General features: G+C 37.6%; 2 protein-coding genes across 6 annotated transcripts; one reads left to right on the top strand and one right to left on the bottom strand.

The window, feature by feature from the left end:
• Positions 1 to 363: 363 nt before the first annotated feature.
• On the top strand, positions 364 to 7,825 carry LOC137070212 (proline-rich protein 5-like). 5 transcript variants are annotated; one of them, XM_067437486.1, is made up of 9 exons: positions 364 to 801; positions 1,585 to 1,769; positions 2,071 to 2,151; positions 2,228 to 2,276; positions 2,401 to 2,458; positions 2,536 to 2,636; positions 4,488 to 4,628; positions 4,711 to 4,810; positions 7,580 to 7,825. In XM_067437486.1, the coding sequence occupies exons 2-9, from the start codon at positions 1,660 to 1,662 to the stop codon at positions 7,816 to 7,818; spliced, it is 879 nt and encodes a 292-aa protein (XP_067293587.1). In that variant the 5' UTR covers positions 364 to 801; positions 1,585 to 1,659; the 3' UTR covers positions 7,819 to 7,825. The 5 variants fall into 5 exon arrangements, with proteins under 5 accessions (XP_067293587.1, XP_067293588.1, XP_067293589.1 ...); XM_067437487.1 differs by having other exon boundaries at positions 365 to 801; positions 1,703 to 1,769; XM_067437488.1 differs by having other exon boundaries at positions 366 to 801; positions 1,718 to 1,769.
• A 79-nt stretch (positions 7,826 to 7,904) lies between these two features.
• On the bottom strand, positions 7,905 to 16,072 carry traf6 (TNF receptor-associated factor 6). The gene is made up of 7 exons (XM_067437481.1): positions 15,920 to 16,072; positions 14,935 to 15,233; positions 14,477 to 14,627; positions 11,724 to 11,882; positions 11,294 to 11,365; positions 11,084 to 11,161; positions 7,905 to 9,980 (listed from the first exon to the last, which is right to left on the bottom strand). Exons 2-7 carry the CDS (start codon positions 15,231 to 15,233, stop codon positions 9,111 to 9,113), a joined length of 1,629 nt encoding a protein of 542 aa, XP_067293582.1. The 5' UTR covers positions 15,920 to 16,072; the 3' UTR covers positions 7,905 to 9,110.
• Positions 16,073 to 22,143: the final 6,071 nt, after the last annotated feature.

Here is a 22,143-nt window from a genome sequence, read left to right as displayed (position 1 = left end):
AAAATAACTGTTGTCTATTTTAATATATTTTAAATTGTAATCTATTCATGTGATGGCAAAGCTGAATTTTTTACATTATATGCCTTAAAATTAAAAAAAAAAATTAGTTGATACAGTGAAGGAAATTGGTTTAATAAATAGAAACTCAAAGTTATTGTATTTGAACCACATGAAAAATTTGATAAATCATGAAAATTTGGCACTACATCATCACAAGTAAAACACACACACCCAATATGCTTACAAAATCATGCCTACAAAAGGCTGTCGATTCTCAAAAATGTTCATTTGTATTAACTCAAATTTTTAATTTCAATGAACTTTAACATTTAAAAAATCAAATTTGCAAACAGTTAGGCTGCCTAATATTTTTTGTGGAAACCTTTTGTATCAATATAAAAGTCACTTTTGATCAGCTTAATGCAACTTTTGCAAAGAAAAATCACACTGACCTCAAACTTTTGAACAGTAGATATTGGTATCCTTCACAGTGTAAACTTCACACTGTTTAACAGGGGAAGAAACTGATTATTCATTATCAAGAATGACCAATACCATTCTCATAGCTAATGAATCAGTAACCAGTTGACTAGGCAAATTTACCCAATGTGTGCAAGGGACGTCAGAACCAGCCTCGGGGGAAAACAAGTTTTCAGTAAGAATAGCAGAACTAAGTGAGGACACATTTACTGTGTAAACCAAGTGTTTTTAAGGCAGAATACCTGCTGTAGATTATGTAGTGAACTTGAAAGGGATTTTGCTAATGTCACACTCGTTTCTGCACTGTGATGGACAAGCTCGGTATGTATTATGCTTCTTTTTTTCCCTTTATAAATATATTTGATACAAAGTTTTTTAAATTTATAAGTGATTTGTTACTGCTTGAGAATAAAGGGAAAAACATTAAATGGGAAACTGTATATCATTAATTATCTATATGTGCGAAAAAGTTTAAATTATTGTGACATTTTGCCTTTGTTTCATATAAGGTAGAGTGTCGCACGTCCTGATTTTGCTGATTTAGACGCATTCCTGGGTCAGCATATTTTGGTCCAAAAATGTAGTCCCTAAAATCAGAGGGAAATTATGGGTTAATAACACTAATTTAGAAGCACCTTACCCTGAATGTAAGCCTAAACTTGACATAAACTGTAAACCTGTCTCTCAAATCTGATTGGTTGTTTGGAATGTTAATCCAGGAACATGTTGCACTTGGTGAAACCAGGTTCTGAGTAAAATGGGGTAAGAGAAAGAGAATATGACCAGGACATGACCCAGATCAGACTCAAGCCTGCTATCTTTGCTCCTTGCACATCCTGAGCATGTGTAGCCGACACCCCCCTCCACCACAACTTTATTTGATTCATATTCTATTGTAGCTTTCTGGCATTATTTTGCTGTATCACGCTGCACTGTTGTCAGTGTGTCTGACTCTCAAATGAACGAGATACAAAGTGTAGAGTGTATTTGAGGTTAATGAGTGAACAGATGTAAACAGAACAGGACAGTTAGTAACAGGAAGTTGGTGCACCACAGGAAGCAGATTCTAACAGTGTTGTGTCAGATCCACCTGTCTACTTTCAGATAGCTCTAAAAACCTGGAAATGGCCTGGTTGCTGAGAACTAACATAGCAGAAGATTATGTTACATGTCTGAGCTATGAAAAAGAAAGTTCCTTTATTGAACACTTATGCTCTAAAAGACCTCCATTCAGCAGCTCCATCCACTGACACCACCCTGCAGGGTCCCAGCATTGCTCTTACAAATAAGTATCAAAAACCCTTTTTACATGCTTATTTTCCTTGTTTTTGCCTCTAAAAGCCAAATTCACACGGAACAGACATATGCAGACCAACACTGACAATCACTAGATTACAGCATGTCACTATACGTCCCATTTAGCATGTTTAATCGGCGTGAACAAGCACAGACAGGTGTAATGCACTAATCTGACAAAACCTGACATCTGTTGCAGTTTGCTCAGTGTGAACTGGCCTTAAAGGTTCTTTTATTTATGTTGCCTAATTTCAATATTCAAAAACATTCAACATAATGCCATTTCTTCTTTAGGATCTCTGCTGCTGTTATTAAGGTGTTCAAGGGAGAGGAACTACAGCCGAATGAGCTGTACTCCTTGAATCAAAATACTAGGTATAAACACATAATAAAGTCACATCTAAAATGTGTAATAACTACATTAAGCAGTTGTTTGCTTTCATCCACGCAGGTGGCTTCTAAGGGCAGATATGGGCTTCTTTATCAAAGAGTATTTCCAGGTGCTTTAGTGTGTCAGTTCCCAGAGATATGATGTTCTTTTTCTGGTTAAAAATAAATAAATGTATTGCTGGTCGAAAAAAAAAAAAAAAAAAATCTCATATTGCTTCCCTTGAATGTTTGCAGAATCAGATTTTGACCAAAGGTCTATCAATCATTTTGGATGAAATACAGAAGCATGAAGGTGAGACTCATGTGGATCTGCTATGTGCTTGAGTATTTATCATGAAACAGACCTTTAACATTATCTTTTTTTCTTAGGAGAGTCTGGAGAGAGGCAGCTTTTTGTTTTGGCCCAGGTGTGGGACAGATTTTTCTCTGAGATTCTACCTACTTTACAGGCTATTTTATATCCTCTGCAGGTAAATCTGTTTGTGAGCTTTGTGTTCCCTTTCTAGTAAATAGGTTCAAACACGTATGGCACAGTCTGTATTTGAAACATCCCATGTGGGTTACACTTTATTTTGATAGTCCACTTTAGACATTCTACTAACTATAAGTAACTTTGCAACTACATGTCAGCTAACTCTCATTAGAGTATTAGTAGACTGTCCGTAGACTGGTAGGTTATGGTTAGGTTTTAGGGTTCGGGTTAGAAGAATAAGTTGAATTGTAGTTGCCAAGTTGCTTATAGTCAGTAGAATGTCTGTTGGGGGACCGACAAAATAAAGTTTTAGTAAATATTAATCAGACAGTCTACTAATACTCTGATGACAGTTAGTTGACATGTAGTTGCAAAGTTACTTATAATTAGTAGAAAGTCTAAAGTGGACTATCAAAATAAAGTGTTACCCACATGTGTCCCAGCAAAGCCAGAGGTTGCACATATCAAACACAGACTAACCTGAAATGAGGTTCACCTTTTATACTCTAAATCCATTCATTAGAAGCTGTATAGGCTATACTCTCAATACCATTCAAAAATGTGGGGGAAGTAATATTTTTTTTTTAATGTTTTTGTTAGAAATTTGCGAAAATGCATTTATTTGGTCAAAAATACACTATCAGTTGTGATGTATAGCTACTGTGTGTGAGTGTGTGTGGGCATGTTTTTGTGACATATGAGGACACAAATGTGTTTAATGACATGGGTATGACATAGGTATTACAAGGAGAGGGTGAAATATGAGGACATTGGCCATGTCCCCACTTTTCAAAAGGCGGATAGAAAATACGGTTTGTACATTATAAAAACCATTACGCCTGTGGAATGTCCCCACATTTCACAAAAACAAACCTGTGTGTGTGTTCCAAATAAATCTGGCCATAATTATTGGAGGAGACTGTCCCCCTCAAAGCCCAAACTGCAGATCATTCCACAGAACACCAAATCTATAGTCCCAACATCTCAGGGCCGACGATGACGTTGTGAAACAAGTGGGATGAAGTGATTGAATGAGGAGATTTTACGTTTTATGAAATTTGGGATTGAGGATGTTGACTGGAGTACATAGGATGATGGCTGGGAGGAGACGTTCGACTGTCAGAGGAGCTATTCAGACTGCTTAAGATCTCCTGTAACAGCAAAGCCCTCTGTGAAATATATGGGATGAATGAGATTACATATACTCTGTTGGCTGCTTCAATGATGAAAGGAAGAAGGCAGTGAAAAACGAGTGAGATTTCATAAATGCTGCTGGCTCCAAGCTGAAAAGCAGGTTAGAGGATTGAAAGAAGACAACAAAGGAACCCCTCCAGGTTCATAAGGCATCAGACCTCATGCCACCTCTATTGTCCAGTTAGCAACCTATGAATGAGTGGGATGACATGATATTCTGCTCATTTAATGAAAAGCTGGAAAACCGGTCAGAAAGAAACAAGGATTACTTCTAGTTTAGGGTTAGGTGGTAGGGTTTGGGTTAGTAGAATAAGTTGACATGTAGCCACAAAGTTACTTTATTGTCAGAATGTCTGTTGAGGGACTATCAAAATAAAGTGATCAAAATAAAGATCAGCTTTTCTGCGGCTGAAGACGTACCTGCTGACCTCAAATTTTTAAATGGGTTAACTGTTAGAATAAAGAATGTAGAATGTAAAAAGACAACAAACACTGTCCCAGCCAAAAGCAAAGAAAAATGGAAGTATTACATCTACTTTAAATAATTATTAGTTTAGGCACAATACAATTTAAAGTGAACCAACTTCCTATTTAATTGTATGATATATTTTAGTTTTGCATGAAATGTACTCAGTGTCTTTCTCTTTGTATGCAGGGGCAGGAGTTGACAGTGAGACAGATGGCTCTCCTCGGCTTTAGGGACCTGGTCCTAATGAAGCTCTCTCTGGGTGACCTGCTGCGCAAGAATTTGTCTCCCATCCCAGCATCCATCACACAGATGCTCCTTGTGCTACAGGTGAATGTTAAGTGCAAACCCATGCTAAAAGCCATCTGTATAAGCATCTCTATTATTCATGTCTGTTCTTGTGTATGTGTAGGGAATTCAGGAATCCAGAGGCCCTTCAAAGGAATATTGCCAACTTGAGAGTCTGGTGGCGCTAGTGGTCACACCTTATCTGTGGAACTGCAATCACACAAGTAGGAAAACCAACATTGATTCATCATAGTTTAATCTGTTCTGTCGCTATCTAAAAAAGTGCTTTCACAATAGTGTTGCAGGGATGATGCATTTTTCTAGGCCAAAACCCAGAAACGAGTTAGCATTTTAGCACTTCTGGTACTATTGGCCGAAGTCAGTGGGAGTTTTGAATGGGATTTGTGGTAAACACAAGCTCTTCTAACTCACACTTTTAAGAGAATTATTTTTTAATACAGACTGAAAGAGAAAAGAGTTGTCAGAAGCTTGGTGGTGCTGATGTTGAAGTCGTGCGACCTTGGTCTTGGTAGGCGTAGTTCATTTATAGTTTAACTTTTTATTCCTGGGGATTGTATTTAGGCTTCAAAATTCATAAAAGTTAATTTGTGAAATGTATCTTGATGGACAAAAGGTATACAACATTTGTTGAACACGGAGCTTATAGTTTGCGACAATGGAGTGGTGCAGGTATGACGTCAGATCATGGAAGTGTCATTTACCGTTGCTTTGAGATTTTAAAGTTTTTTTGTGTTGTTTGTGTAAAATAAAGGCTGTGGTAAACTTGAGTACTTTGAAATTTTTTCTACAATGTAAAGCCCTGTCCCCACAGAGATGCATTTAACTGTATATTAAGATTTTGTATCATATTAGCGTTTTGTCCAGACAGATCCGACATTTTAGGAGCCTGAAACTGGTATTTTTTAAAACTGAAACCGGCACCCTTGCATTTTGTTGTGTACAGCCAATCCATATATTTTGAGGAATGGTGATGTCATCAAGGGATACAGCTACGGCCACTGGGCATGTGTATATCAGTATTGCATCATTTAATTACTGTATTTGCATTATTGTTAGGGTAGGTGTTTATTTATTTTATCATGTGATTTTGCCTTACTTCCAACCTTTGCTCTATCCCTAGAGTCACAACTCTTCTTCTCTGTTTTTAGTGTATTTATCTGGCAGAATTACAGTGCCACATTCTGGTCTGGCATGTATACTACATTGTTTTGAGTCGGTTTCAGTGGGTTCGTGTGTACAGAGATTCTTGAGACGAGGGAAAAAAGATTGGATAGGGAAAGCTCTGGCTTTGTGTGGATGTGGCCTAAATTATACATGCCAACAGTTAATAAGTAACTAGATAAGACAGCTTGGGGTGTTGGTGGTGAGTGTAGTGTACATTATAGAACAAAATGTCAAATCATCACATTATGTTTACCACATGCTTTATTTTATTCATAAATTCCAAACCCCCCATTATAAAACCCTATGAAAAAATCTCAAAAGAGCCAGCAACAAATTGGACTTCCAGGTTCTGACATTAGTCCACCGCCACTCTATTCAAAAGCCAATTAAAAAATCCTTTTGGGTGTTTGTCGAGGGAACCAGTGTGACTGCAACGCTTACTTCTGGGTTGGCCTACAAAAATATGTTATTATTCCAGCACTCTATAGTTGTGTTCACACTGTCAGTCCAAATCCAATTATTTGTTTATTTATCTGATTGGAATCTGATCTAAAATTATTGACTGTTTACACATATGGCAACTTATCAGATTCGATTTGTGAGTCCCATGCCGGTCTTTCGATTTCTGGAATATCTACATTGGTTTCTATGTTTGGTAGGCTTATGCCAAAAACATCAGCAACACGGAGGGGTTTGCATTCAGATATTAGTCGCCGCACTAGACTACGCAGAAACATATGAGGCTAGTATGACCTCCACTGGTTTCAAAACAATGTCTTAGTTATATTTTCATTTTCTGGTTGTCCGGCACTTTGCAACAACACAACCTTGCAGGGTTCCTGTAACAATGTCTGACGTTTATGTTTTACATGGCGTGAGAACGTCACATAATCCTGGGGTTTTCAATCCTGGGGTTCCCCAGGTTTTATGGGGTCCCCAGAAAATTTCAGAGTAAAAAAAAAAAAGGATAGTCTACTGAACATTCTAACCTTTCATTTCTAAATGTTTCTCTTCTTTCTTGGCGCATACATACTTCCCAGAATTGTTTGCTTTGTATTTTTCTATTGAGTTTCTCATTGTAGTCCCCTTTATCTCACTCACAGGGGTTGTAAAAACTTATTAAAGTTGCTTATGCAAATCATTATTAATTAAAAAATGTTATGTTATTTATAATCCAATTTAAATTAGATTGTTTTTATCACCCCTTTTTTCTTTTTATAAATCTGATCTGAGTTTAATATTCACAACAACCAAAAAATCTGATTTGGACTGACAGTGTTAATATAGCCTATTACAAGTGGTGCTCACTGCATAGCCAAATCATGTCCAGACCCACCTTTGTGGAACAAATGGGTGGAGGGATAGAGTTATGGGTAGGGTTAGACCTTCTAGTCACACTCATTACATCTACAGAGGTGGACCTGGACTTCACATTCCACCCATGGCTCTGCAGTTTTAGTATTATGCAATGACTGAATTAGCTTGTATTTTTAGAGTTTTCACTAATAGTATTTTAGTAACTTTATGTGCTTTTCTACTTGTATTTTTTATTTCTGTTTTGCTATTTTATTTTCTTAATACTTATTTTATTTAAATTGTTACTATGCCACCTTTCCTAGATTTTAAAACTTTTCCTCACAAAGCTATTGACTAATGAAGTCCAATGTTTTACTTTGAATTTCAAAGACCCAGTTCTCATTTATTTTCATTATGTGCTTTGCATTCCATGTAAAAAAAAAAAAAAAAAAAGGCTAATAGGCTGCAACCCCCTTTACCTTTGGCTACAAATCTTTCTCCCATTCCTCTAGGCTGCAGTGAACAAAGCACAAGAGCACACCAGAGTCATCCTGAGATCAGGATTACTCACTACATCTCCGAAGGGTCTTTGCTGTCCCCTGTAGTAGAACAGGAAGGGGAGGTGTACCTAGAACGAGTGGGAAACCTACGGCGCCACAGTGTGACGAATGCTCATTCTGACATTCAGCTGCTCACTGTTACTAGCAGAGTGTATTCTGGGATGGGCGACAGCTGTGAGACCGTAGATTGACTAGACAGAAGAACACACTTCTAAAATCTGCTGTGTTATGAAAGCATCTGCGGGGACTGAAAAGCCACAGTAAAGTCAGAAAACAGGACATTTAACAATAATTTATAAAGACACATTTGAGCACTGAATATTGATGAAAAGAGAACATGATATGAAAAAGTTGTCAGAATTCCAGTGTCAATACAATTATCAGATTAACTTGCATACAACAATCCATATGATTAAAGAAAAGTGACTCCTACTTATTTTGTTAAATGTTGTTCAACGAAGCATGTAGAACATTCACACATTTAAGCAATATTGGAAACAAGTAAGTTGACTGTTGACATCTGCATTAAAGGTGCAGTCACATTTACCGTAGTGAATTTTCAAAGGCAAAGCCAGTAATTTCAATAAATTTAAACTTTAGCATGAGACAAAAAAAAAAAGCTCCACCGGCAGTTTAAATTGGTCTTGCAGATTTGCAGCCTTATGGGTAGTTCACCCATTTACTCACCCCCACGTTGCTGTAAACCTGTCTTCTATGGTGTTTTCTTTCCTACTATCAATTGATGCCATCAACTGTCTGGTTACGGACATTCTTCAAAATATCTTCTTTTGTGTTAAAACAGAACAAAGAAACTCAAACAGGTTTGGAACATGAGGGTGAAATGATGACAATTTTCATTTTCAGGGTGAACCATCCCTTTAACCAACAATTTGTGCTTCACAAATTTTTATCAAAACTTAGCTAATGTGATCACACCTTAAGCATATGCACATGTTGAAGTTGATGCACCACATTCAGTAGTCACAGTAAACAGTGCTGCTCTGTACTAATGATACTTTAAATTGTCAGATGTAGTCAAATGAAAAATGATGCATTTAAATCAAAGAGCTAAAATATTTCATTTAAACCCACGACCTACTGCTGAGTGTGTGGGTAAGGCAGCAAACATGAGCAGTTGAATGTAGTATTGTGAAATGAATTTGTAAAAGCTAACACTTAGCATAAGCAGCACCATTAAATAATGTTTTTACACCCTTTAGCTTGGTTGATGGGACATTCAGTTAAAACAGTGATGCTAATCATATTTAAGTCTGTCCAGTAATTGCACTGCACTAAATGTTTTGGGAAACAATTGTAAAAAAAACAACAAAAAAAAAAAATCACAACTGAGAGGCATTGTGAGTTATAAAACCATCATTACTAAGCCTGTTGTACCAAAAAGAGTCTAAGAAAGGTTTGGCTGGTATTTTCTTCTTTTCAGCAGAAGGTCTATGAGAACTTGAGAATGTAGCGATGCAGGAACTCAAAGTGAAGGTTCTGGGCCCCGGGGTTGGACCCCCTCCCTCCTGAGGCTAGCATCAAATCGTGGTGTGACCTCACAGCGCACCAACAGCACGTCCTCTTTCACGAAACCACGCTGCCGCAATGCCTGCAGGTGCAGGAAAGTAACGTAGCCGAAACCCTTGGGGTTGCGTTGCACGGTGGGCCTCTGGAAGGCCTGCAGGTCTGGCTTGGTCTCCATCACTTCCACATGGTGCTGCCCCTCGACCTGGTCCAACACTGCCAGTCGGATCGTGCCCTGAAAGGGCCAGGAGAGCTGGCTGTCAAACTCACCCTGCATAGTGTGCACGAAAAGTGAGATGTAGTTGGAACAGCGAGGGGCGCTAGGGGTTTGCAGATGCAGTCGGAGGCAGAGTTTGTAGCCCGGCCGGCCCGTGTAGAAAGGTGGGCTGTGGAGGACTATGGGCTGACCAGCCTCTTGGTTGCGCAGATGGATTGAGAAGTTCTCCAAGCGCCACACATAGACGCCTTGGTACTGCTGGGCTTCCAGCTCTCGGGTGGCCTCCTCCAGTGAGCACAGCTTTCGGCGTAGTTCTGTGACTTGGTTTTTCTGTGTGTCATTGTGGATGCACAGCTCCCGGATCTGTTGATCTTGACGCACCAGCCGACCCTCCAGCTCCAAGACAGTCTCCCGCAGGTTTATCAGCTCCTGCTTACACTGGCAAGGATCTGCCGCCCGGGAGCAGGCACCACGTTCATCTGACGAACAGTGGGCGGCAACCGATGGCATTAGGCAGCTATTGAGAGTTTGGCTGCGCAGAAACTCAGCCATGTAACGCATGTGCATCTGTGTAAATTCCTGCATGTGCTGCGCAAGTTCATTTCTCGGCATCTGTTAACACATTTTCAAAGAATTAATGTCGGAAAGATTTTTAAAACGCTTTTGAAAGAAATTTCTTCTGCTCAACAAGGTTACAATTATTTGATCAAAAATACAGTACAAAAAAGTAAGGTAAAATATTATTACAACAGTTTTCGATTTTGATACTTTTAAAAGCAACACTGAAATTTCAGTGGAAAATTTTCAAAAAAACAGCAGATATCACTTCATAAGAATTATAATATGTTGATCTGGTGCTCAAGAAACATTTATGATGATCAATGTTGGTAAACAGTTGTGCTGCTTATTATTTTTGCGAATACTGATAGATTTTTCAGGCACCTTTGATAAATAGACAGTTCTAAAAAAACATCTATTTGAAATAGAAATATCCTGTAATACTGTATTACTGTTACTTTTGATTAATAGATCTTTTTAATGGAATAAAAGTAACAATTTCTATCAACTTTTGAAAGGTAGTGTATGTTAATTATAATGCCCATGTATGAACAAGCTAAAGCAGTTTTGCACTTTATTAAAGGTGCTATAAGCGATGTCACACTTTTTTAGGCCAAAATATTTCTTGGTAGCTGCCTCTCCCCTGAAAAACACTGTAAAAACACAGTCTCTGTAGTCAGCACAAGCTCCACAAATGGCAACAGAAACTAACTTGGGCAGTCTGGACAACGAAACATAATAAACAGTGCTCCAGCCAATAACCGACAAGAATGATTTGGGGGTGGAGGTTTGGGGTTAGTGCACGTGCACATGAAGTGTGATGTGTATAGAAGAGAGAAGCATAAAAAGGAAAGATCAAATTATATTAATTATATAATTTTGATATGGCAAACATAGGCCAAAGAGACGACGTTCTAATGAAAACTTGCAACGAAAAGGAAAAAGGAGAAGAAATGTGCAAAGTCCCAAATTTACATTGGAAAAGCCTTCGGCAGAAAGGAAGCATGGAGGGGGTGGGGGTCTAGCTAGCCTCTCTTTTGTTTGACAATACTTCGAACGCCAACTAGAAGTTACTCCTCCCATGATCGCTTAGAGCACCTTTAAGAATGATAAAAAGGAAGCATTTCGTATTATACAACAGGAATCTCATGGCCCACCTTTTCTCGACAACCAAAAGTGCTGAAAGTACAGGCTACAGGAGCTTTCAGACAGTCTGTGTCACAGTGCAATGCCAACTGAAACCAAAAAGAACAGATTGAGTCAGCTCTATAATTCAACAATGTATCATTTTAAGCATCAAACAGAATACGGTAAATTAAACAAAAATTACAGTAAAGTGCATATTAGTGACAAATCCTATGACACACCTGATCCCGAATAAGCTCCATTTCGCAATATTCACACACTGTATTGGCGAAAGGACAAATCTGTTCATGAATCTACACAACAGAAAAAGAAAAAAAATATTTTAGACACTATTGTTAGACAGTGTTGTTATTGTTAACTTAAATTAATAAAAACTAAAACCAGGACGAAAAAATAATGATCACAGCTAAATATAAATATTAAAACGCAAAAACGATTAAATGTCAAAAACACATAAATATTACTAAAACTAAAATTAAAATGAATGAAAATTCAAAATATTAATACTAAAAAAGTATTGAATAATAATACTAACCCAACAAATTATAAGTAGTACTATTTTTATAATCCCTGTTTGTAGATTACTTTCAAAACAATTTCACACCAATCTAAAAAATATGCAGTATATGTAGAAGAATCAGATGCCTTCACCTGTTTGTCAGCATACTCAAAGCTCTCTGCACAGGCAGGACAGGTCATAAGCCGCTTTAAGCACTGCTGGCTCTTGTGTTCATCCAGGTGGCTCTTACGAACAGACTCCAAACACTGAGGGCATGGGACTGTGGCAAACTTACACTGAGACAAGTGTCTCTGAGGGAGAAAGAATACAACAATTAAAGGGGGTGGATGTCTAATGCGATTTCATGCATTCCGACTTATTTACACAGTTAAAGAGTCTCATGCTAAACATGGCAAAAGTTTTAAAAAAAATTGTAAGACGTATGAGAGTATTTCTGTGTCAGTTACACTCCTTGTCATAAAGGGCGGAATTCCTTGTATAGGCACTTTTTCCGGATGACCGTGTGTGCATGTCAACCAGAAAGCGAACAAGAGCACGGCCATCAACAAGCTTTATTAGGGTAAGCCGTCAGCAGTGCTGTCATTTTGTTTTTAGACCACAAAAATCAACAATGTTTCTGAAGAAGTGCGTTTCTGGTTGTGAGGGAAAGATAACCTTTTTCAGCTTCCTAAATAACCCAGCATTTCACGACGTACAAGCAGAATGTGGTGGTTGGTCAGTGTTGTATTTGTCCCGCCCCTTCTCCAATATGATTGGTCGGCTGAGTAAACAGTGACCAGCACTGCGTTTTACTCAAAGTTGAACATTTGTCAACTCTCGCTGCCAGTAAACGCATGAGCGTGAAATAGACGGTCAAACGCCTCGTTGCGCTCATGGCGTTCTAAAAACGCGATGCTACCACTGAAAACTATTGAATACGCCAGAAAAAAACACTGGTGAACGCAGCCTTAAAGGGTTAGTTCACCCAAAAAGGAAATTTATGTCATTAATGACCATAATTAATATGAAATTAATGTCACCCTAATGTCGTTCTACACTCTGAAGACTTCTGTTCATCTTCAGAACACAGTTTAAAGTGGTGATGAATTGAGAAATCAACTTTCCCTTGAGCTTTTGATACAGTGAGGAAAATAAGGATTTGAACACCTTGCTATTTTGCAAGTTCTCCTCACTTGGAAATCATTGAGGGGTCTGAAATTGCCATCGTAGGTGCATGTTCACTGTGAGAGACATAATCTAAAAAAAAGTATGATTTTTGTATGACAAATGTATGATTTTTTAACTATTTATATGATACAGCTGCAATTAAGAATTTAAACACCTGAGAAAATCAATATTAATATTTGGTACAGTAGCCTTTGTTTTCTAATACAGAGGTCAAATGTTTCCTGTAGCTTTTCACCAGGTTTGCACACACTGCAGGAGGGATTTTGGCCCCCTCCTCCACACAGATCTTCTCTAGATCAGTCAGGTTTCTGGCCTGTCGCTAAGAAACACAGAGTTTGAGCTCCCTCCAAAGATTCTCTATTGGGTTTAGGTCTGGAGACTGGCTAGGCCACGCCAGAACCTTGATATGCTTCTTACAGAGTCACTCCTTGGTAATCCCTGCAGCTGCTATCCTTTTGCAGCTGTGTCATCCTGTCCATGTCAAATAAAGATTCGAACAGTTTATTGCAACAGCGTATTGATTCATGATTTAGATTGCGTATCAAACTGCCAAACTGCTGAAATCATGTGACATTGGTGATCCGAATCATGAATCAATACGGTGATTTATAACCGTTCAAATCTTTATTTGAGGCTTGAAAACAAACACAGAAGCGAAGACAATGCTGAATAAAGTCGTAGTTTTTGTTAGTTTTGGACCAAAATATATTTTCGATGCTTCAAGAGATTCTAATTAACTAACTGATGTCACATATGGACTACTTTGATGATATTCCCTTTCTGGACATGGACGGTATAGTGTGCATACACTTCCATACGCTCTCGGGCTAGATATAAAATATCTTAAACTGTGTTCCGAAGATGAACAAGGTCTTACGGTTGTGGAACGAAATCTAGGTGAGTCATTAATGACATAAACTTCATTTTTGGGTGAAATAATAACCCTTTAAGGAAACAGTGGATGCAGTTTGCTTTTCCATAGCAGCAATCATGATCGATCATGAGGCTAAACCGCAGGCAGTGAGTGAAACCGCATCAAATGTCCGTTTTGTTGTCAATCGGCGCAAAGATGCATATAATTTAAACCACATGAACGTATAATACATCTAGTTAACCAGGGATAATGCCATGATGTGTTGTGTGTGTGCTCATGGCTCTTTAGCCCCACCCACTGCACGCCAACACGAGCACGGGTTTCTTAGCAACCCCTAATCTTAAATACAACTGTTGGTAACCCTCGATATATTTAACCTAATTTGTTTCAGTAAATGAGCCCCTATATTTTGGTTTTAAATACATTTTTCTTGGAAAGAAAGACTTATTTTCAGTGTAAGTGTGAGACCTCAATTCCGCAGCACAGCATAGCACTTCACATCTGATGTGTGACCCACTTAATAAAAGCTCAGTAAACAGTAAAGCAATTGCGCTACAAACTAAAAATCTTCTTTACGGTTGGATGGACTGAGGGTTAGTAAATTAACAGCACAGTTTCATTTTTGGGTGAACTATGCCTTTAAAATGGCAGCTCCCGCTCTTGTATACGAAAACCTGAATCATTTCCGTGGGCCTAGTCTTAGCATCTGTTTGTTTGAAGTTTGAATCAGGTCACTGTTCCGAGTTGAACTGGTGAGGTGGCGCTGTCACAAAAAACTAGGGTCCTGAAACAACAGCCTCTGGTACTGCAGGAGTATATTATCGGTCACACAAGCAAATTTACCTCCAGTTGGCGCAACTCCATTTTATCATTGCATCCTACATTAGGACATCTGACAGTGAGCGAGAGGATCTCTCGCTTGGCAAAGTTATCAGGGAAGAGCTGTTCCTCAAGCAGCACTTCATTGTCAACTGGACATTTCTGCCCCGTGTCCCTGCCAGGCAGAAGGAAGAGTGTTATATATATAATTTAATTTACTTTATAAAAATAATTAAAGGTTTCACAGCAAAAAGACGTGTACCATGACCTAAAGATGAACATTTTTTAGAAACAAACTAAAGGTCGTTTACATACTGAAAACTATCAATCAGACCAATCAACAGATCAATCTGAAAGAATGTAGTAGATTGTGTGCAACCGGTTTTGATCACATTGATAATTTAGAGGGCTGGCAATTTGCGAATCAAATATGATACAGTTGGCTTCACAGGGTGAATTTTAAATGTGACAAATAAACTAACCTGATGGACTTCCTGATGCACGAGTTGCAGAATCGATGTCCACATGGTGTCTGAACTGCTGAGCGGAGACCCATTAGACAGATAGGGCACTCATACTTGCTCTCTAGCGGAGGGTCAAACTCTACATCATAGCCTTGCTGGTCTGGGGGGACACTAGAGGAGACACTGATAGTGGAGGGGTTCTCTGTCGGGCTCAGATACGAATCTCTTTCTTTCTCCATGGCTGCTGCACAACTGGAGTACTCGCCGTCACAGCAGGCATCATCGAGGCTGGACTTCTCCATGTCGCTGCAAGCCATCTATAATCACATCAAGAGAGCGCTATTATGTTGATGTGTGAAAATAACAGATAATCATTCATACACACATATAACAGAAATCATAAAACACAAATCTGGCCCCAAAATGCATGGTGCTCTTCATGTGATCAAGATGCTACACAGAAATGGTCCTCTAGGTTTTCAAAACCTAGTTCAGAGTTAATTGCACAAAGGATGTGGTCACAGAACAGGGTTGATATCAGGTTGATTTCCGCTTTACTAATGCAAAGTGGGAAGGCATGGGATGAGAAACTAGAGGCCTAATGATGTATTCATCTTTAAACTACTGTTTCGTCAGGCGCTGTGCTGTAAGGCGGGGCTGATTTGTGGGAAAAACTTTTCTCTCAACAAGTTGGAAGTAACATTCACTTATTTAATCCAAAATACCCACATTGCACATTTTAAAAGTAAAATATAAAGTTGTAAAAGGTTAAACTTATCTCTCATCTAAATCTTAAACTCATTTTGAAGTCAATAAGAGTAAAGAGACGAAAGCAGCTAATCAGTCACAACCGAACGGTTGCATCAGCAACTTTCCTGCCGTCGCTTAAAGAAACACACACTGTAACATGGCATTATTGTTGTTATAGTACCACGACCTTCTTGATATAACATATAATTCGATTATAGATGACAATCTTCCGTAATAGTTTTAATTTACATACCCTGGCTCGGTCCGGCCTCGCTGTCTACTACAGCTTCCTGTATTGACTCCAAACATCAGAGCATTAGCAAAACGTCACTGGCTCAAACCTCCCCTCGTGACTCTCGGTCTATGCTCTGCTCTGATCCCAGACCTGGATTTACTTCTGTGCCAATAATAATGAATGTACATTTTCAAGAAACTGATGAAAATATAAATTGAAACTGAAAAAAATATCTTTGAAAAGGAAAATGACTAAATCGCGGGCACATTTTTTTGACTTCGTTTTTAATACACTGCATGTTTTGCTAACTATTTCTCATATTTCTTTCGCTGATCTGAACTTACAAATGCGCTTCCAGAGTTTTCGTTTACGCTTCTGATGTTTTCGTTCGCTTCTGAACGAAATTTAATAATAAATCTATTTTTTTTACGGTCTATGCTTCTGACACAGACCTGTCTTGTGGGCGGGCTTAACAGCGGTTTGCTCTCATTGGCTAGTGAGATTTGGATTGACGGCTCCTTGAACCGGAAGGAGAGACTTCAGCGGCGCGAATTTTGGGATCTGTGTGACAGTCTGACAACAGTAGGCTATTTTAAAGCACATCACTAATATTAATAAAGCCGAGATGAGTAATCAAGAGCGGCACGGAGCGTCATCAGCATCCTCAACTGCAGGGCATTCGAGGCAGCCCGAGGTAACTTAATATAAAATCAAGAAACAAGTTTTTGTTTTCTGCTCTATAGCTGCTATCCAAGTTATCTGTCTTTATGTCTAGTAGATCGATCTGGAAGTGTTTATATTCTAATTATTCACATGTCTGTAGTGCAATTTTTGTAGTTTGAGTACTTTGATTGCTACCCCCAATATTTGTATTTATACCCCCAACAAATGTGATGCATTCAAGGATGTTACATGATGTAATTTAAGCAAAGATCTCAGACTGATCTTTATTTTGCAGCAAGGCTCAAATGTTGGTGCAGCAGATGCTGCATCAGCTATACATAACATCATAGAGGTGCTCAACCAGTCGCTGGGTAAATCCAGCACGAGGCAGAGGCAGAATCAGGGGCAGCGCTCAGGACAGTGCCAGACTGTGGACCAAGAGATGGCCAGGTTTCAGCTTGCAGTCATGACTGAAAACAATGACAGTTACTATTTGCAATGCAATTTTGTTCACATGTAGCCTATGCATTTATCAGATGCTTTTATCTAAAGCAACTCTCATAAGCCTACATAGAGTAGCATAAGCAATCTGTCACAGAAGCAACATGTATGTGTGTGTGTCTATATATATATATATATATATATATATATATATATATATATAATATTTATTGTTCTGCATATTTAGAGTTACTAACTTTTGATTTAATCATCTCTTGAAGGTCTTTCCCAGGATTTTTTAAGCAGGGTTCCAAAAGGCGTTTACCCAGCTATAGTAAACCAGCTAAGTTCATGGTATGGTATGGTAGGCTATAGTCAATATTCAGGTTTTCATAATACGGTAACACTTTACAATAAGGTTCGTTAGTTAACATTAGTTAACTACATTAGTTAGCATTAACTAATAATGAACTGCACATATACAGCATTTATTAATCTTTGTTCATGTTAATTTCAACATTTACTAATACTTTATTAAAATCATGTTAACGTTAGTTAATGCACTGTGAACTAACAATGAACAGCTGTATTTCTATTAACTAACGTTAACAAATACAGTAACAAATGTTTTGCTCATGATAAGTTCATGTTAGTTAATACATGAACTAATTAACCTTATTGTAAAGTGTTACCCATAATTCAAAACGAATACCTGAGAATGAACAGAGAAATAATTAAATATTACAAAAATGCTGATCATGTCCATATAATGAAACCACATAACTCCGCTCACACTTTTGCTATTTGGACAAAAACAAAACCTTATTTTGCATTTGACTTTCAAAAAGGCTGGTTAAGAATGCTATGAGGGAGTAAATATATGTTTTTAACCTCCAGTATCATCAAAATGCCTTTATTATTGACACACTACTAGTATGATTATCAGGTTAATTCATTTGATTAACTCCTTTCTTTTACAGTTTATTTTATGTTTGTGAGGGTATATTAATTTCAGATGTTAATGCAGATGTTTATTATATTTCTACACTGGTAAAACATTATTAGTCAAAATATGGCTGATAACTGATTGATCAGATCATTACTCCAGTGTCACATGACCCTTTAGAAATTATTCTAATATGCAGATTTGATGCTTAAGAAACATTTCAGATTATTATTATTGTTGGAAATAATTTTAATAATGTTGGAATTTAACATTAACATAGCTTAACATTATTGTGGAAGTAGTTAAGCTTTTTCATAATTCTTTGAAGAATAGAAAGTTAATTTTATTAATGCATTTATTACATAGAAATCTTTTGTAACATTATACATGTTGTTTTATGTCAATTTAATACATCCTTAATGAATACAATTATTCATGTCTTTTTATAATCTTACCAAAAATGTTTCAATGATTTCATTGTTTCCACACAAATGCAGCAAAAACTGATTTCAACATTGATACGTTTTTGAGCATCATATTAGAATGATTTGTGAAGGATCATGTGAAACCAAAGACTGAAGTAATGATGCTAAACATTCCACTTTGATCACAGAAATAAATTACAAGTGGTACAATTTACAAATGTTGTGAGGTTATAAATGGTTATTAAAAACATTGTATATTTTACTGCCTTCGATGGAGATGCCACGGATGAGGCAGCACTCTCTGTCCCACAGGTGATGCAGTGGCTGACTGGTCAAGCGCATAGACACCTGCTTTTGTCAGAGAGAGAGGCCTTTAAAATTACTGTTCAGTTTGACCACACTTGCATGCAACGTCTGCCAAGCCACACACTTTGCTATCCAATCATCAGTGCATGCACCCAAACCATTACATTTCCCACTGCACATCTGTCAAATTGTAATGAATTTAAAGAAATAATTAAAACAGCAGCGCAACATGGAGGTTGCTTTTTTTAGAGTGTAGATTTTAAAATTAACTCAAATGTCCACATAGAATTTCTCTCAGTAGTTTTAATTTCATCTTTAAAATTCAAAGAGACAATGGTCAATGTGTTGATAACTTTACATGCTCCTGAATGGTTAAATGTTTTACAGCATTGTATAAAATGAATGGCAATTAACTGATTTTCTTTTTTAATTAAAATTCTGACAGAACTGCATGTGTACTTGTGAGTTTTTTTACTTAAACATTTAAATGTTAAATAGAGTACAGTCTTTTGACAATAGCAAGTGTCTGGACATAGAGCTCCCTGTCATTCAATGGTGATGTCAAGGGATTAATCAATTTTAACAAAAGTTTTTGGTCAGAAAAGGGGCAATGGATCTCTGGCACCACCTCACCATCTTCTGGGTCAGTATCAGCAGTTTCCTCCCGAAAAAGTTGCTCCACCACCTGAAAAAAGAAACCATTGTTATTTTACAATGTGAACTGCTTTTAATTATAAAAACTTAAGGCTGACCTAAATTATTTCGTTTGATAAACTGGTAAATGATCTTATCCCAAAGAAGCTATATTTAAAGTAAATTGATAGTTCACCCAGAATGAAAATCCTGACATTTATTTGCCTAAATGAATTTTAGGCCCTATTTATACCAGGCATTGAAACGAGTAATGATTGCAGGGGATCTCAACTCTGGTCCTCGAGATCCACTTTCCTGCAGAGTTTAGCTCTAACCTTAATCAATATCACAAGGTTGTGGCTAAACTCTGCAAGAAAGTAGATATTGAGAGCCAGAGTTGAGAGCCCTCTTGCTGGAGTCACATGTATTACTTAAATGAAAAATGATTTCCAGGGCTTGAAAGAGGTAGTTATGTGTAGCTGTCAATGGAGGGACAAATATCTCATATTTCATAAAAAAAAGATAATTTGTGTTCTGAAGATGGATGAAAATTACGGGTTTGAAACGACACGAGCATTTACATTTTCAGTTGAAATACCTTTTAAGGTTGAGCAAATCAAAACAGAATTAGTATTTTTGGATGTGTAATCTTTCTAACGTTGCATAGATGCGTAAAGCATACGTCTATCTGGCTCATCCACTGGTGTCTGGAACATTCCGATATCCCAAAGCTGTTCTGGTGAATGATTTCCCTCTGTTCTGATCGGAAACAGATGATGAACTGTGCAGGATTGAGCTCCCCTGAATAAAGACAGATATCTTGGATAGCAGCTAGAGAGCAGAAAACAAAAACTTGTTTCTAGATTTGATATTAAACTTAAGTTACCTCGGGCTGCCTCGAATGCCCTGCACTTGAGGATGCTGATGACGCTCCGTGCCGCTCTTGATTACTCATCTCGGCTTTATTAATATTAGTGATGTGCTTTGATATAGCCTACTGTTGTCAGACATAGATCCCACAATATTGTTCATGATCATTATTGTGATATATTATCACATACCGGCAAACATATACTAGACTGATGATGACAACTATGCTATCTAAGAGTTGTCTCCACATGATAACTTAGATGACAGGTAACATATTTGACAATTTCACCATTCTGAATGGCAATTGTCTGACCAACCACATTGTATTTTCTTTATCAGGTTAACCTTACATTTGAATATAGCCTATATTTGAATGAAAATCATAAAAATATTTCCAACCCCTTACAATGTATCAACATAAGCTGTGTCCTAAAGGATGCACCCCCTTAATTGGGATGATAGTTTACAGCCAATTAATATATCTGCCTTGTTGACAATGGGTTATTGTGAGTAAAATACTGAGAGAGAAAAATAAGAGGAGAATAATGCTGGTCATATGTTTTGATAAAAAATTTGTTAGTTTATAAAGGTTGTTTGGTTAGTATTGCTGACAGAACAAGATGTATGATTAAATTGGTCATTCCAATTTAAAAAGTACATGTAAAAACAAAACAAAAAACATTTACACACACACACATATAGCAAGATAGCAACAAAGAAATTATTAATACACTATTGAAAAGTATATGAAAGGCTGATTGATAGAAGCAGTAGGAATAGGAAGCAGTTAAACAAGGCAAAGTTGTAGTGCTTATATATTCTTGTTATATGTGTATTTACAGGGCATTGTGGCATATCTGTGATCAAAATCATGTTGCGGTTTTCCCAAATTGCAGTTACCCACTCAAAACAAAACTGGAAGTCTGTTAAAAGAAAAGGTCTGTGTAAACATTTGCACAGATTTCTGTTTGAGCAAGAAGGCGTGCTCACCTGCATCCTGAGGCTGGTCAATAAGGAGCCTTGTTATATGCAGGTTGTTGACCTTGCTGTTTATAAAATGTGCTTTTCATAAGTGACATAGAAGCTCAGTGTGGCCCCCACCTACCCAAACTTTGACATACTATGTGGGCTGCGATCAGGCTACATGCAGACCGGCAAAAATGTAATTACAAGCCAATGCTCAGAAGAAGAAAAAAAGAAAAAGAAAAAAACCTTTGCTGACATCAGTTGTGAGGTCTTGGTCAGGAATGGCATTTGTGCATCAGAGTGTACCAGTCTCAGAATTGGACTATGATAAATGTGGCTCTGCAATATCAGCCTTAGTGACCATGCGAAATTGTGTAATTTTGCTGTCCAGCAAAAACTGGCAAAACCAGCAATAAATGTTTTGTGATTTTATATGGTCCTATAAAATGCTACTACAATCAAATGAATAATAATAATAAATCAACAAGTAGACATTATTCATAGCTAGAAACCCAGAACTGACACTGTGAACCACCAAATCCTCGACTCCGCCTTTTCTGAATTGTGCGTCACAGAAACTGCATGACTCTTACTTGACTACCTCTGGCAGGAGTGACTACATTTCATGCCTGGCTGTTTCTTCAGAAACGGGCACTCTTGTCTTGACACGTGGTGGTATTTTGGCAACCTACACTCATTACCAATAGAATCCCCATTGGCTTGTCAAATGTTTGGTTTAGTTATTTTGACGCATATTAGTGTATGTATACAGTATACTCTATAATACCGTTCAAACGGTTGGGATCTGAAATATTTTTTAATTTAAGTCTCACCAAGGCTGCATTTATTTTATCCAAAATACAGTAAAGTAAACTGTAATATTGTAAAAATATTATTATAATTTTAAATAACTGTTTTCTATTTGAAAATGTAATTTATTCCAGTAATGGCAAAGCTGTATTTTCAGCAGCATTACTCCAGTCTTCAGTGTC

This window comes from Pseudorasbora parva, chromosome 1, assembly GCF_024679245.1.
Source record: "Pseudorasbora parva isolate DD20220531a chromosome 1, ASM2467924v1, whole genome shotgun sequence".
Classification (NCBI taxonomy): domain Eukaryota; kingdom Metazoa; phylum Chordata; class Actinopteri; order Cypriniformes; family Gobionidae; genus Pseudorasbora; species Pseudorasbora parva.
The sequence above is the reverse complement of the archived record's forward strand: the minus strand, read 5'-3'. Positions and strand labels throughout refer to the sequence as shown.